The following is a 17,249-nucleotide window of genomic DNA, read 5'->3' as shown; positions in this document are numbered from 1 at the left end:
GCTTACTCAGGTAAATGCAGCCTTCTGAGTTAGTTGGAAGAGGAAGATGAAAGAAATGTTGAAGAGGCAGATGAAATAGACTGTGGGCAGGTGAGCAATGTCTCACAGTCGATAGTCTTCATTTTCAATTTACCAGATGCCTGCTGAAAATACAATACAGTGGAGAGGAAATAGTCCAGGAGGTTCCTGGAAGATAATGCCGTGACACAGCAGGTCAGAGTGTCAACGAGGTAGGGCGCCCTACTGGAACTGTTGTTTGTGAGCAGAGGAGGACTGGTGGGTGATGGGGTATGATTTTTGGAGGCTCTCTGGGCCACTGTGATGACAAAATGCCAGAGCTTTTCATTGTCAGAGAAGTAAGAAGGTGCTCCAGCAAAACTGCAGGGGGAAATAAATATTAAGGTTAAGGAAAAGACTGAGGTGCCTTTTCTGAAGTGAAGAGAGCAGTAATTGTAAAACCAATTGTTCTCGAGGTACTCAGCCCTTGATCTATAAGACAGAGAGGATAAGGAGGAGAATGAAGCCCCCATGATCCAATGGGAAATAGTGTTCTACACCACTTACACACACATCTGTGGGGCACATAGCATCCACCCATGGGTACTGAAGAAGCCGGAGCCTGAGCCACATTCCATCATTTAGCAACAGTCCTGGTTAACCATGAAAATCCCAGTTCATTGGAGGTTGGCAAATATGACACCCATCTACACAGAGGGTTCAAGTGTAGATCTGAGAAACTGTCAAGATTGTCAGCTTGACCTCAGTGGTGAGTAAGGATACGGATGGAGCAGGTCACCTTGAGTGCTGTTATGTCTTACATGTGGAACAACCTGAGCATCAGGCCTAGCCAGCATGGGTTTGTGAAAGGGAGGTCCTGCTTGACAAACTTAAGCTCCTATATAATCGGAGTGGCCCACTCAGTAGATGAGGGAAGGGCTGTGAATGTTGTCAAACTGGACTTTAGTAAAGCCTTTGAAAATAATTCCTACTGCATTATCCTGGAGAAACTGGCAGCCCGTTGCTTGGATGCATGTATGCTTTGCTGGTTAAAGGAGTCGCTGGATGGCCAGGCCCAGAGAGGAATGGTGGTGTATGGAGTTATATCCAGCTGGTGGCTGTTAACCTGTGCTTTTCCATAGGGCTCACTGCTGGGGCCAGTCTTGTTTAATGCCCTCATTGATGACCTGAACAAGGGGATCGAGTGCATTCTCAATCAGTTTGCAGGTGACACCAAGCTGGGTGGGAGTGCTGATCTGCTGGAGGGCAGGAAGGCTCTGCAGAGGGATCTGGACAGGCTGGATCATGGCTGGGGCCAATGGTGTGAGGTTCAACAAGGCCCAGTGCTGGTCCTGTCCCTGGGTCACAACAACCCCAGGCAGCTCCACAGGCTGGGGCAGAGTGGCTGGAAAGGAGCTGGGGGGGTGCTGGTGACAGCAGCTGAACATGAGCCAGGGTGTGCCCAGGTAGCCAAGAAGGCCAGTGGCATCCTGGCCTGGATCAGCCATGGTGTGGCCAGCAGGAGCAGGGCAGGGATTGTCCCCCTGTACTGGTGAGGCCACACCTGGAATCCTGTGTCCAGTTCTGGGCCCCTCATGATAGAAAAGACAGTGAAGTCCTGGAACAGTTCCAGAGAAGGGCAACTGAGCTGGCGAAGAGTCTGGAGCACAACTCCTGTGAGGGGCTGGGAGAAAAGGAGGCTCAGTGGTGACCTTATCACTCTTTGCAATAACCTGAAAGGAGTTTGCAGCTGGGTCAGGGTAAAGCAACATGACAAGAGGATATGGCCTCAAGTTGCACCAGAGGGGATTTAGATTGGATATTGGAAAGAATTTTTTCAGTGAGAGTTGTCAAGCCCTGGAATGGGCTGCCTGGGGAAAGGGTAGAGTCAGCACCCCTAGAGATATTTAAAGGACTTGTAGACATGGCAATTCAGGACATGATTTAGTGGTGAATTTGGCAGTGCTGGGTTAACGATTGGACTATGTGAGCTGAAAGGTCTTTTCCAACCCAAATAATGCTATGATTCTGAACTTACACTTGTATCATTTTGGCATTGAATACAGTCAGTAGGTCAGCTTGAAGCTTTTAGGGTTTTTTTGTGATTGTTTTCACATTGTCTGGTAACTGTTCTCCATGTGGGATGATTAATAGAATTTGAAATAAGAATTCTTGTTACAAACCTTGTACACAAAGGAGTTGCAGGTTTTTAGTGTAGTCTTCTGACTCTTTTGCATAATACTTTGCTTTCCTGTCCATGACAATGTGCAAATCATGCAGTGTTACATATCCTCTGTCTTAGTGGGTCCTTTTGACTACAGATTCTAAATAATTAGGAGTCCATCTATCTGATTTTGATTAATTTCAGTTCATTAAAATAATTTCCTTGGTATTGTCATCATCTTTGTTTGGAGCATAATTATTTCCTACCAGATCTTAGCAGATCTAAGAAGAGAGTAATATTTTAAAATTACAATAAAATACACGATTATGAGAAGATCATCTCATGTTTCTGCTGTTGGGTGTCACTATAGAATATGAAACAACGCGAGCGCACACACTGCTGCTCTCAAGGTGAAGAAAAGGGAAGTTTATTTTCTGACTCTAACATTTACAGCTTTCTAAAAGTGACAGTGGACTGGAGGGTGAACGTGCCACCTCTCCAATGGCACTGGACAAACTAACAGTTTATCAAATTTCTCTTCTTCCATAAAAGAATGCAAAACAATAAGTTATTTACAGAAAATGTGTGGGAAAGTTTGCTACCAGAATGTAAACATTAGAAGGCTTAGAAAATCTTAAAAAAATCAGGGTGACAGTTGGGGTACGACGAAGGACCTTAATCAGATTTAAAATAGAAGTGTTTTCATAAGAGCATATGCTGCTTTTTATTGGAGCTCTGCTGCTCCAAGTATGTTCCAAACAAATAATTCTTAAAAAAAGGAGTCAGAAATGTGAGAGCTCAAGCTGCTTTCTTTGTAACAGTTATTAATGAGTTAAATACTGTTTCAAACTCAATATTCATATTGAATTCAATAGTACTGATCTGCATGGCTGTTAGCAGTCAAAGCAAGGATATTGAAGACTGAATCAATGAAGATTGAATTATCCTCCTCCTGTTAGAGGAAGCTTCTTCAGTGCAGGTTGTGATGCAGTGGGATCGGGAAATTTCCTTTCACATTGCCTGTCCTGTAGGCAAGGGAGGAATTCAGTTACCACTGGACTTGATACAGCATCCTGAGTTTATAGTTTAAAATGTGACTCCCACAAAGGATTGTGGGAAGATAAGTAAGGAAATTAAAGTACTTAAGTTGCTATTGCATAAAATATCTATGAGTTTGCTAGGCATCCTGTAAAACAGTGAGAGCAAAATTGGCATCAAATAGTGAAGCTTCCCTTCATATTTCTTCTTCTTAAAAAAAAGTTCAGTGTCTGTCCAAATTGTAATAAAAACCAGAATAGAATGATGGTTTTAAGTCATTGTCACTTCTTTCCTCCCCCCCCCCATCCTCCTACCTTTACTAAAGACATTTTTGTGGATTCTTTCACTACACCTGAATTTTGACCCAGGCATGCAGTCTTTCCAAGTTTTCTGAAGACCTATATATTATTTTAATTTCAAGTTATTTTCTAGAAATACCAACTTTGGATCATAGGCTTTAAGTCCAAAAAATACCTAAAATAGTTTGTTGAATAATACTAAAGATGTTTCATATGTCAGCACAACGTATTTCTAAGGAAATATTGCTTATATTGTTAATGTGTTTATCGTGTCAGTGCATGTACTGTTTAGAGCAAATAGGTAGAAAAGCCAAAAGCTATTTTTAAAAAACATATATGAATCTTGCATGAAACTGTGGTGCTGTACGTTACTTCCTTAATGAATAAAATCTGTTGATTCAAATATTCTGTGTATGTCCTTGTCATTTTGTCTTTTGATAGGTTGATGAAGTGGTGGATGAATATTGTGAAAATAATTTCTATGAATCTGATGAAGAACAGAAAGAGAAGGATCAGAAGTTGAAAACCATCTATACTATGGACCCGGATCACAGGCTGCTGTTACGAAATACAAAGCCCCTGCTTCAGAGCCGAAATGCTGCTGTATGACAAATTCCTTTTTGATTAAAATGTTAAATCAAAAATAATGTAATTTTTTAAAAATGTAAAAGATTGAAGAGTAAAGTCTACACTTCTTTAAAATTGGTGGAAATACCCTTTAGTTACTCTAAGAGAAGTGTGATGTATCTATTTTGAATTTACCATAGGTTGTAAGTAAAACACGTAAACTGATTGTGGTATGTGCTCCAAATAATACAGACAAACAGAATACCAGAAAAAAGTATGGGAGCATTTGAATCCAACTTACATGGCATGTGATGACTCTACCAGAGGTAGCTCTTGATGCTAAAACTCAACAGTTAGGATGGCACAAACTGGTATAGTTTATAGGTACAGTTTTATGGAACAGATCTACAAAGAAAATCATACTTGTTATTGATTCATTGATTTGTTCTTTCTTTTGAGTCTCATATTTTAAAAGTAGATAATTATACACCACATTTCTAGGGCTGTTGCCCTGGCAGGGTTCCAGGATAGATACGGCATTTTAAGAATGGTATGCTAGATTATTTCCATGAGATTTTGAAATACAAGTAACTTTTTAGAACTGGAAAAAGCCATGCTCATGGTGAATCATTGTGATGTTAATCAGATCACAGAATATTAACTTTCTAACCTGAGATTGTCATGTTAATTAGGACTATATGTCTTTTGAGAGAAGTCTTCCAATGATAGTGCATATTCATATCACTGCAAAAACAGTCCACCACAATTAAGTTACCTTGCTACCTATTTTTAATAAGCTAAATAGATGAGGTTATAGTTGTCCATTGAAACATACTTTGAGATTTTAACTCATGAGTCTGACTCTTCTCAAAATCATTTATGATCTGTCAGCCCAGCAGACTTTGGAAACAAGTTGATTAAATTTTTACAACTTTTTGCTAAAAATCACTGTACAATGTCTGTGATACTTCTTAATTTCATGCAAAGAACAAGCATCATTGATATGTTTGCCATCTCACTTCGCTAAGAGGTTCAGTTAGTTATTGCCCTCATTCCATAAATAATTTTCTGTATTAGATATGGTATTGATTGTAACACTTATGATATTTAACATTCTGCTATAAAGTTAACTGAGATGTTAACCTGCATTTTGGAAGGTGCTATCAAAATTATGCTACTTTGAATTGCTGCTATGGGGTTATTCATACTATTCGCAGAATTTACCTACAATTAGTTAAATTAGTGGCTTTCCATAGGACCTTGCTGTTTTTTGTCAGCAGTAAAAGATACTTGTGGTATGTTGCTAAAAATCTTAAAGTTGTTTCCTGGCTTTAAATGTTTTTAATTGCTTTTAATTGTTGAATAATAATTTTTCTTTCATTGGTACTAGGATTTAAGATACCAAGTGAAGTGTAACTTTGAGGGCTTTACTTGGAGTCTCTATGATTTGTTTTATTTGAAACAGAGAGTTCATCATGACACTGGTGTAGGAAAGGTTGTGACATGACTCTCACTAGCATAAAGATCGTATTTTGTCTTTTATTTATGAGAAAATCGGAGAAGAAAAAAATGGGTTTCGATTTGCTTATGTCTCAGTCTTCTGAATTTTGTTGGCCTGGATATTGGTATACACCTCTGTAGCTTTTACTTTCTATTGGATTTGATACTTTAAAATTTTCCAGTAAAGACAGCTGTTGTTTTATAAATTACATAATAGAATGAAAGGTTTTGAGTGGAGACTAGATAAAAGGTGATACTGAACCTGTAGTAATAAAGGAAAAGCACATTAGAAAAACTTGTAAAGAATATTTCTTCATTACTTTGTACAGCTGATGTTAGCAATACTGATTTATCAAGGATCACTATGTTTGTGATTTAAATTACCTCATGCTTTTTGTCTTTGTCCCTATTTCTTTGACCTTCTATTTATGATAGCATACAATAAATACTGGGAGGGAGTAAAGGTACTTAATTAGTAAAAATATATTTATTCCAGCATTCTTCCTCAGTCTGCTTTGCTGATTTCAAAGACCACAGGTGTGCACTTTGCTTTCTGAAGAAGAGTGAGTTGGTAGTCCTGCAGGTCTGAAGCAAATGTGGTAGATAGGAATGATGATTTGAAGTTAATGTGCTGGTCTGAATGTTCTTCCTTTAGGTGGTAATGGCAGTTGCCCAGCTTTACTGGCATTTGGCACCAAAATCTGAAGCTGGTATTGTTTCCAAGTCATTGGTGCGTTTACTCCGTAGTAACAGGTAGGTCAAGTCCATACTTTACATCACTGTGTGTACTTTTCTGCGCAAATTTGTTTAGCCATAGTTATAAGAATGTAACTATTACAAAATTATTTTGATTTTGAAATTGTTTGGAATACTCACTTTCACTCAGCAAATGAGGATTACTAAAAGTTACTCCCTCATTTTTGATATCCTGTCCAGGGATCATTGGTTATTGTGTTTCATTCACATGATTTTTCTTGTGACAAGAACATGGCTGCCTAGTTAGTTTTTAAATGGAGTCAGTACTAACTGGTTGGTTTGATATCTGCTGTTTTTTTAAATTATTAGAAATTTAGTTCTGTTGAGTTCTTTACTATCTTGCTAAGCACTAAAGAAGTGTCTTCTGATGTATATTTTATTTTCCTGCACTGTAACACAAATCTCAAAATAGGTGAGTTTAGAAGGATCACTGGATATTGTCTAGTCCAGCTTCCTGCTCAGGGTCTCCTGAAGCATAGTACTCAGGACTGTATCCAGTCAGCTTTTAGGTATCTCAGGGGAAGGAGACAACATATGTGTTACAATTGATATTGCCGCTTGATACTGCCGTATCTTCTGTGTCTCCTTAATCCTTGGACGGTTTTTAAAGAACAAGTTTATATTTAATTCAGAACATTCTGTTTTGAGTTAAGCAATTTCAATAATATTTTGTCTGTTTTTCTATGAAAGGTCTTGTCAGCTACATTTCATAAGAGTATTGGTGCTATTTTTTCATTTGTATTTCATAGTTTTTGTGTAGTGTGCCAATATTTTCTGCACAGAAGTGTTTTTCTTTCCTATTCAGTTTTTAGATTTTGAACTTCTATATATTTCGATAAAAAGTCTTGAAGGGCTTACATGAGACAGCATTAACTGTTTTAACTAAAAATGGTTTTTTTTGGCTGGAACTTCGCTGTTTACTTTACTTTTTAAATCAGTAACTTTACTTTTTAAATCAGTTTTGTCAAACAGACCCAAAGGTTTTTTAAAAACGTCACTTTTGTTTTTCTGGCAAGATTACTCATCCTAGACATACCTTAACTTTGTCAGCCCTGCCATCAAAGAGCTGTTTCTCTGTAAAAGTTCCACAGCTCAATATCTCTATTGTTTAAAAGTTGGTAAAGGAGTAAAATGGGACTAGATAGAGTTTTCAGTCTTTTATTTCAGATAAGAATGAATCCCTATTTTATTTTGTGTTTGGCTTTATAGTACAGTATGCTTCCCATTCTCTTTATGCAAAGATGAGTAAAGTGCCTAAAGCAATTGGCAGATAATGTATAAACTTGTAATCACAGGTTGAAAGGATAATTTGTGTGTGGTTTATTGCTTGTTTATACTCAGGTTTCATTAAAAGAAAAGTCACTTATTTCCCGTATCTCAACCACTACCTAAAATAACCCTAGTCTTCTGATTTCTCGGTGTTGAATGTCTTTTCTGTTTTCTGTTACCATTCTGGGTGACATACTTTTGCTTTTCAAACCACTTCAAAATAAGCTTTTGCTGTTTGCCCTTGAAGTTATTTGCCTGTGGCCTTCAAATAATGTCAACTAAGCTATAATCTAGTTAGGGTGAGAGTGCCTGAAAGAGCATCTCATAGCAATTTCCAGTCTTGTTTCATCATGTGTAGCTGACTATTGCCATGCACCTATGTAAGAATTGCAGAAAATTAGTTTAAAAGATCTTAAGTACTTCTCTATTATCACTTTTCTTTGTAAGCAACAGCTGTAATTACCTTAGGGCTATTAGACAGTTTTGAGTAAGAGGAGATAATAGGTATTATGATTTCTCATTAGGATGAGATTTGTAGCATGCAAAGATTTGAGCACTGATGGTTCAGAAAAATTATGTGTAAGTTATTACTTAGTTTTTAAGCAATTGGTGACACAAAATCTGCACTTACTAGTATCCAGATTTCTTTTTGCTCACTCATGTTGAGGCTTTTAAACTCATACATTAATGATGGGAATGCCCTCTCCAAACATGTTTAATGTTTTTATATTATATTATTGTCTATCTATTACAAAGTATATTATGTAAAAGTGTTAGTTTTTTATAGATGTATATGTTTGTCAGTGTACACCTTTGAGTCACAGGAGATCCTGGCGCATTTTGAGAATTTTTAGAAAAATTCTGAAGAGAAAAATATCATAGCATTTCTTGCTAATTGTGCAGGGATTAACTGTTCTTGTAATTAATGCAGTTATTTCAACTCTGCAGATAAAGCTTGTGTGTTTTTATTCTTAGCTGTGTCATCCTGAAATATTTATTTCAAGAAGGTGGATGAAATGTAAGGCTTTTGTAAGCTATTTCCATTAAATAAAAATGATAAATGTAATTCTGGTTTGAATAAATACCCATGGCCTACTAAAGGTACCATTGCACTGGTGTCAGTGAGTATTTTTGCGTATTGGAGTTTTAAAAAATGAGAGCCTGGTTTCATCATGCGTCTCTCTTCTGTGACTCAAATGATGAAGCTGGCAGTTGGCAATAAGCTTTGCCTGCTATGTTTGTGCGAAAACAAATGGATAACTTTCAAATAGAATTGAACTTTCTTTGCTGTGTTGAATTATTCTATGTATCAGTAATTTTGTGGAATGACTCTTATTTTTCCTTTCATATTCTAGAGAGGTGCAGTATATTGTCCTGCAAAATATTGCCACTATGTCAATTCAGAGAAAGGTATACACTATTTAGAGTTTTTTAAATCACATTGTATATGAAACACAGGAGAGTTACTTAAATATATTCTGATTTTCAGGGCATGTTTGAACCTTATCTGAAGAGTTTCTATGTTAGATCGACTGATCCAACTATGATCAAAACACTCAAGGTGAGTTTATTAAAGGCAAATTTTTCTATATACTGCTGGAACTATCAGTTCGCAACAGAAAGGTAGAATGTTTTTCACTGTAATGACACAGGTCATTCTGTGCTGTTTCTTTATCTCACTAAGAAGTATGGAGGTCTTTAGTTATGTCCACAAGGGGCCTTCAGGCTTGTCAGGCTGTGTGAAAGTTCCTGTTGCTGTGTTGCAGGTGGAAGAGTGGCTGTATTTTCCACTAGAGCTTTTAGGACCTTTCAGTGATAGAGAGCATGATAATTTTTTTTCAGTCGGGTGTTCTAACATTGAGAATTTGACTATTTCATGGGAGAAAAAGAGTCTTTAATACTGTTAGCTTGAAAAGAGTTTAAATCTCTTCCTCTGTACAAAATAGGGCAGTGTTTGAGTCCCAAATTTTCTTTGAAGTCAGCATTTGACAGGAGAAGTACTCTAGGCTTTCCTCAAGGCCACATCTCAATGCATGTTTCCAGCTGTTGTCTTGTTGTTTTCTCTGTAGTAATGCTTTAACAAATGTGAAATCCTTGACAAAACAATGGCTAAAAAAGTGTCTACTGTTATGTGCCTTTTCTCTTGTTTTGCTTTAGATTGTCATAGGCACTTATGTTTAGGAGCGGAAGGTAGTTTTCTGAAAGAAATTGTTTTTTTCCTTATCTTTGTTTTACATGCATATTGCACTTATATTATATGTGCAAGAGTGGTGTAGAACAAGATAGCTATGCCAAAACTATCATGTTTACATACAAAATAAATATATTTTTGTGTTTTATACCAACAATAAGACTTAAGTAAATTTGAGGCAGTTGGAAGCAAAAAGATAGTCTCTACATTTTAGGAATATTGTGAAGAATGCCTTACTATTATCCAAGAATAGTCAGTCCAAAAATAATAGAAAGATGATGAATTTAAATTCCCATACTAATTGATAATATATTGGAGAAGAGGTGAAGAAGTAGAAATTGTGGCTTGTCCTTTCATTGTTTCCTTTGTTTCATGATGGCTGAAAAATTTAGAAGACCCTAAACTTTTACATACATAAAAAAATCTTCTCATTTTCTCCCTCTTCTACCTCTGTAGTTCAAGCCTACATATTTCAAAACAGAATGGTAAGACTCATGGCCGTAATTAATATGTAGGAGCGCCCTTGAATTTATCTCCTGTACTGTTTTGATTTCTGTTTTTTTTTAAATTTTCCAATGTCAAGTTTGCTTTTTTGATCGCTGGTTAGCATTGAGCTTAGAATTGAGCTTTCACAGTAACCTATTTTGATCATAAATTCTCAGTTATAATTAATTGTCATCATCTCAGAGTCTGTAGTTTTCTGAACAGTTAAGGTTTTTTTCCCTATTATGAGCATTACTTTACTGACATATGCTGATTTTCTTTTTCTGTTTTATTAATCATTCTTCTACTATTTGGAACTCTTACACAGATTTTCTTAGTCAGCCTTTGTCTTCATATCCCTGAAAACTGTAGCATCGTTGTTGCCTGTCTTCTCCTTACTTTCACAGTTCATATGTGAAAAAGGCCAGTGAAGATATTTGTAATGTTCCATTGATAGACACCCTATAAAATAATCTCCTTTTCTCTTGCATGTTTCTCTTTTTTATTTATCCTCTTGCTTTCTATGCTATTCAAGATACATATCTTTAAGAGCCTTTTGTGATGTGTGTTAAGAAATTGTTTTGAAGTACAGGTGGACTATATAACTTGAATATCCTTTTCTAATTGCCTCCAAGTCAAAAAATACCAACATATTTCTGAGGCATGACTTCCATTTGGAGGGACAGGGTTGTGTTTTCGGTTTACTTCATTCAGAGTTGAAACAGCCTGGAAGTGTAGCATCTTAACAATATATGCCAAGTGCTGTATATCTTCCTTTTGTTCACCAGGAACAAAGAGGAGGGCTTCCAGGGTCGGATGTTGTTGGTGTTGTATAAGATCTGAGGAATCTCATAGATGGAAGTGTTTCATTCCTGAGTTTAAAGGTCTTTTATTACAGTTTATCTGAATATAATGGCAAATTTATTTCTCCCTGATGCAGTTGTGACTTCCCTTATTTCTTCTTACACTGTTGTGTGGTTCTTATATGCTAAGGCCTATTGTATGGAAAAGCTGACAGAAGTAGTTCAAGCCCATTTGATATGCAATGAAACACTAAAGCTCAGGCTCATGAAAAATGCGTCACTGAACCTCAGTCCTGCTTTGTAAACTTTGTAAGTACTTGCAAGGAAAATATGCCTCCTGAGCGCAATGGTAGTACCAGTTTGTACTGATATCTGCTATACTCTATTGAATTCTGAGTGGTATTTTTTATTTATATTTTATCTACAATAAAAGTATAGTGTACATGTGGTACTGTTTATAATATTTTATTTAACTTTTGACAGTATGTCTGGGTTTTTTTTCTTGTAGCTTGAAATCATGACAAATTTAGCAAATGAAGCAAACATATCAACTCTGCTTCGAGAATTTCAGGTTTGTGCAAAAGTGTATTCTCTTTTATTTATGATCTCTTTTTCCATTGTCAGATGTTTCTCCTAGGCTTAAATTTTTCAAGTTTAAGTATTTTTGAGGATGAAATGTTCCAAATATGGAAATTAAAGCATCTCATACCATAATGGAAAAAGGAGCTATTTGTGTATGGAAAGGAACCTAAATATTTTGTTTCTCTCTCTCCTTCCAGCTACCAAAAAAAAAAAAAAAAGTGATGAGAAAAACTCAATCATTCCATATTCTTTAACACAAATTCCAGCAACTTGACTGACACTACAAGTCACTGTATGACAGCGTCTTAATTTTAGCAGTATTTGGTCATTAGTATTTGTTGCCAAACCTCATTTCCATAAGTCATTTGATGAAATTGTGTTTATTGTCTCCAATATCTTTATGTATCAGTAAGATCTTCTGCCTTTATTGTGAAACAGTGTCTGTCCTTTCTTTCTTCTTTGCTTGTGGCATCTATTTGCATTGCTTCAGTTCTCTGGCCAGATTTCTGTGAAAGGTACTGGTTTTCAGGCAGGTAGGTTATTCATAGTTTCACAGATGCTCCTAGTTAAATGAACTGAAACCTCTCTGAAGAGAGACCTCATGAACTCCTCCAACCCTGCACACAAGTGAATGGCTGGTTTTGGGTAACTGGCCCCTGCCCCAAGCTTTCTTGAAATCAGAGGTTTGCATGGCCATGGGTGACCAAAGCTTGCAAGAAAATGTCTTCCACAAGTGACAAGGAGGTGAAAAATTAGAGTTTCTAATGTGCATCGTACCTTTCTAAGTTTAATTTATTATACAGCATGTTTGTCTCATGAAAATAAATGGTAAGTCTTTGTTTGACAAGAGGTTTATATTGACTAACAACAATCCTGTTTCTTCAGACTTACGTGAAAAGCCAAGACAAGCAGTTTGCTGCGGCTACAATTCAGGCTATAGGCAGATGCGCCACTAACATCACCGAAGTGACTGACACATGCCTTAACGGCCTCGTCTGTTTGCTCTCCAACAGGGATGGTAAGCTAAAGTTCTCTTCGTTTTCTGGATAGCTGATAGCATGAAATGTTTTCTTAGAGAGAACCACACAAAGCTTCAGATCGTGTCAAGAAGTGAGAGTTGACTTCTATAAGAATTTGGCTAACAACTGGATAAAAATCCTGCACTTCCAAAGGTTCTGGTATTCACTGAGTAGTTATTTTGTCTTCTGATAGAGAAATTAATTCATCGTGGCCCTCAATTACGTGTTTACCTACTTTTTCTTAAAATGCTGTGATTATTAAAGTGTACTGTTTTGATTATCATAGGTATCAATAGTTAGTTACAAGCTAAGTTGCATCAAAGCAGTTAGCCTGTAGAGGGTGCTGAAAGCTTGGAATTTTTTTTTGTAGTGCATCAATGCCTAAATGAAAACACATGTTAAATAGTTTTAGGATAAATGGCCCCAAATTTGGCTTGTTTTTGTACTCTAGCCTTCTGTTATTTTTCGATCACGAAAATAGTTTCAAATCATTAGGGAACGCAATAAGGAGCAGATAAAGTCGAAGAGGGTATAGCAGCACGGTAAGTCAATACCTAATAATATTGTATTTTCTTACTAGTTACCAATTATTACAGCAGTTTTATTTCATAAGAAGTCAGTAGTATGTGTTAATAAATAATGTTAGGAAGGAGCAAAAGCATAATTGTGGAGTGTCCTGGAGTAGTTCAGATAGTTCAAAGAACTTGGCTGATACTGCTCTTGGCTTTGAAAAGCAGCATTAATGCCTCTGCATATCTCCTGGACATATTTTTCATGGTAATCCCAAGGAGGCCTTTGTTGGGAACATCATTTTGGCAGCACATATTTGGCCAGTGACCCACTAATACACATAGAGTTTTCTCTTGTTTTTTTAATGAACGGAGTTGTCATTCTCAACCACCTCATCTTGTATCAGAAATTCTTAAGTGTATAGCTTTGTGTTTTTAATATGTGTGACTTTTATTTCTTAGTGCTGTAGATCTTGTTTCTGTTTAAGGCTTTCTGATTATCAGCTGCATTTAAAATATCTTCCCATATCGTGTTACAAAGCCATGTCTACACAGTGCACCTTCTTGTATTATATTCAGCAACAATCATAGTAAAAATACAAGCTTCAAAGGTTGTTCTTGATTTTGCCTGATTCTTCTAGCCATCTTCCTCTGAGTAGGCTTCCTTCAGTATGTACAAATATCCATATTTCTTCTGTTTTAAATGAAATAATAAAACTGTCACTTCAGAATACAGATTTTGTTACTTAAGAATCTGTTTTCTTGCTGTGTTTTTGTTTTGAAGGAACCAAGATAAGAGGAAAAAGTTTTTTTCCTTTTATCATAGATTGTCAGTTTAATATTTTCTTCAGAGTCATTCAATATGTATATCTATATATATATATATATTTATATACGCATATATATGCATGTACGTGTATACAAAAATCTGTCTCAACAAGATTCGTTTTCATGTCTGTTTCTAAGTAGTTGTCTAGCAAATAAAATTATCTTCTTGTGCTTACTGTTCTGAAAGACTGCAAGGAATATATTGAGGATCTTTTAAATCTGGCAGCTGGCAAATTGCTTTACCATAGCTGCAGTGTCTTTATTCTTTCTTTAAGGAATGAATTGAGTGGCGTAATTTACATGGTACCTTTCCCCAGGTGGCAGGAAATTACTGATAGTCGCAGCTTACTGAACGTAAGAGTTTTGGCATGGTAAGGGAATAAAAAAGAGATTTAGCATAGTGGATGAGAAGAGCTTTAAGAGTCTCTGTTAATCTTGCTTTCTCCCAACTTTTACTGTTAAAGTATGCAAGCAATCTGTTTACTCCGCTGCTTCTTTCATGGTCATTTGAGCCTGGAAGTAGTCCTGCTGCTTTGTGTAGCATGAAGCACAAGCTGGTGGGTCTAGCTTGTGACAGCAGCGTCAGCTATGCTGTCTCTGTGCTATTTTCTTATTGTGAAGAAGTCATTTGAGTGCAGCAGAGAGGTGCTCATACTAGTTTTACCAAACCATAGCAGAATCCTGAAGTACAAGCTTGTGGGAAAAGTGCCTTCTCATTCCATGTGCTTGTAACTGTAGATACAACCCAACACTCAGGATATCTTGGCTGTATCTGTTACAAGGGCTTTACAGTTAATCATTCTGCAGCTTGGGTGATAAGAGGCAGGACATTGTTCCAGAAACAAGGATATCAAGAACTGCTCTTGAAATTTTCTTTTCTTGCTTAGAATGACTCAAAGTCAGATTTTCCCTACTCAGGAAAGCTGTGGTAGGTGGGGAGAAAAAAGTACAACATTTGAACTACCGTAGTGCAACAGAATCTGGAAATTTCAGTGATGAGATGCCTTGGTGAATGATTATCACAAGCTAAACTTGACTCACTCCTGAAGAAACTGTTTTTGTGAAGCTGTGTTGAGGGCTGAGAATTACTTTCCTTCCTCATCTGCTGAAGGAAGGACAGAAAGAAAAGTTGCTTTCTTTCTCTAGTGTGACATTTGGCATTTGACTGATTCCTTTAAGCAATTGTATTGATAGTTTCAACTGACTGTTGGGCCCACTGTAACATAAAAGTCATTTTAGATGTTAGAGACACATTACAGGAATTATATAGGGATTACAGAAGTCTCTTGTCTGGCTGTATTGCATATACTAGATATCCTGCCAGTTTTTCATAGATGGGTGACTTCCATTTTCTGTTGAAAGTTGCAGGTTGAATGTAAGCATGGTTGTAGAATATATAGCTAAAATATTTTTTGCCCTGAAAAGCTGTATGAAATCACAAGTCATAAAATTACAGGAACTGTTGATGTGTCTGGTAACTAGTACGTATCTCTTCAAATTACTGTTAGAATGGCATAAAAGAAAAGCAACTTGTTGCATCCAGTTTATATGTATTAAAAGGGCTTCTGAGATTTTTTTATTGATGTTATAAGGATGGAAAAGTTAACAAGGTAAAAGCTTAAATTTGGCTAGTTCTGAGAAGCGGAAAGTTAGGTCTCTCTGGGTAATTAGTTGTAGTGGTTACCTTTTAGTTTGTTTTTAACCCTAATAGCATTGTTATTAACCCTAATAACAGAATGGTTTGATTTAGAAGGGAGCTTTAAATTTCATGTAGTCCAACTGCCCTGCCATGGGCAGTGACACGTTGCACAGACCACAGACCAAGTGGCTTGAAATTCCATCTAACCTGACTTTGAATGTTTTTGGGAAAGGAGCACCCACCAAAATGGCATCCTGTTCAAAACCAGCTGATGCAGTTTTGCTGCTTTTAGAAAAAGTGTTCATACAAATTATAGACTGTGGATAAATTAGTCTTCACTTGTGTTTTTTAGTTGCTGCAAGGGTGGGTTAATGTAAGTGGAAGAAAATTTGATGTAACATTAATGATTTCAAATGCTGTATTTCAGAATTTACTTTTTGAATGTTCTCTGGTAATATACTCCATGCTGAGATGATTTTCTAAGGTTCTGTTATAATGCAGCCAAATTCTCAATTATGGAAGAAGTCTTTAATTTAGTTCTACAGCTTACTGTCTGCTATGTTGTTAATTTTTTTGCATACATCATTATTCGACAAACTGGAACAGTATATGACTGAGTATATTTTAAGTTTTTGAGAAGGTGTCAGGCTTCAGGGTCTTTTTACTATGACTTGAAAATTGAAACTGCTGGTACCCTATGGAGTCTTTATTGATAAAGGTGTTTCTGATCAGATTTTCTGTGATTTTCAGTCTTTATTTTAAGAATTTAGTTTATTTTTTATAATCCTTTAGATATGATTTAGACTGTTTCAAAATTCTTGTGTTCATTTATCACTGCCTTGCATGGACTTCCTCTTTGATAATTCTAGTAGGAGTTACATTTTAAAATTTTCTTACTGCACATTCAGAATGCTAGTTTTATCTCCCCTTCTAATAATTTGCTGGAGTTTATTACAGTTTTGAACATAAGTGTTTCTCTTTTATTTCTGCTCATTTTTGGTATCCTTTGTGTGCACAAAGTAAGCCTCACAGAGTATGACTATGTCAGTCTTTATTCTGATACAAATGCATTTTGATTTTGTTTGTACTTTTTTACCCAGTATCTAGACTTTTGTAAAATAACCATATTAGTCTACAGTTGTTTACAATTGTGATTAACAAATTGTTTACAATTCTGGTTTCTTTAAATTTGCTCCCACAGATAGCATGAAAGTAATTCCTATGGTGACATCTCATCTGCTGCAGTCGATATTGCCATAGTCAGTTTTACATTGTCAACAAGTGTTTATAATAATGACTTCATGTGCACTCATTTTTTTGGGTTCAGTTTTATTTTTCTTAACTGTTCAGTGTTTCACAAAATACTGAATGATGAAAGTTGCCATCCCAATGTTCCCCACTCTAAATATTCCAGATTGTAATTTTCAAGTTTCAAGAATTGTTTTCCTATTTTAATGTCTGGCAAAATACAGTGTAAATTAAATTGATCTGTAGGATTGTGCAAGACCTTGAGATGTTAACCTTGCTTCAAGAAGTTAGTCTAGAAAAATGACAGATGTCATGTCAAATAAAAGATGACATAAAAAGCTGCAAGCTAAAATCTGA

The 17,249-nt window shown here is 36.3% G+C and overlaps 1 protein-coding gene across 2 annotated transcripts in view; it reads left to right on the top strand.

Moving 5' to 3' along the window:
• Positions 1-17,249, top strand: part of AP3B1 (adaptor related protein complex 3 subunit beta 1) — a 155,869-nt gene that overhangs the window by 53,928 nt on the left and 84,692 nt on the right. For both annotated transcript variants that reach the window (XM_059836743.1, XM_059836742.1), the window contains exons 8-13: positions 3,940-4,101; positions 6,221-6,318; positions 8,946-9,000; positions 9,080-9,151; positions 11,576-11,638; positions 12,535-12,667. In XM_059836743.1, coding sequence (XP_059692726.1) covers positions 3,940-4,101; positions 6,221-6,318; positions 8,946-9,000; positions 9,080-9,151; positions 11,576-11,638; positions 12,535-12,667 — 583 coding nt within the window. The remainder of the gene's footprint in view (positions 1-3,939; positions 4,102-6,220; positions 6,319-8,945; positions 9,001-9,079; positions 9,152-11,575; positions 11,639-12,534; positions 12,668-17,249) is intronic.

The sequence above is a fragment of the Haemorhous mexicanus genome, chromosome Z, assembly GCF_027477595.1.
Source record: "Haemorhous mexicanus isolate bHaeMex1 chromosome Z, bHaeMex1.pri, whole genome shotgun sequence".
Taxonomy (NCBI): Eukaryota; Metazoa; Chordata; class Aves; order Passeriformes; family Fringillidae; genus Haemorhous; species Haemorhous mexicanus.
Note: the sequence above shows the minus strand (reverse complement) of the source record. Positions and strands in the feature narration are given on the sequence as shown.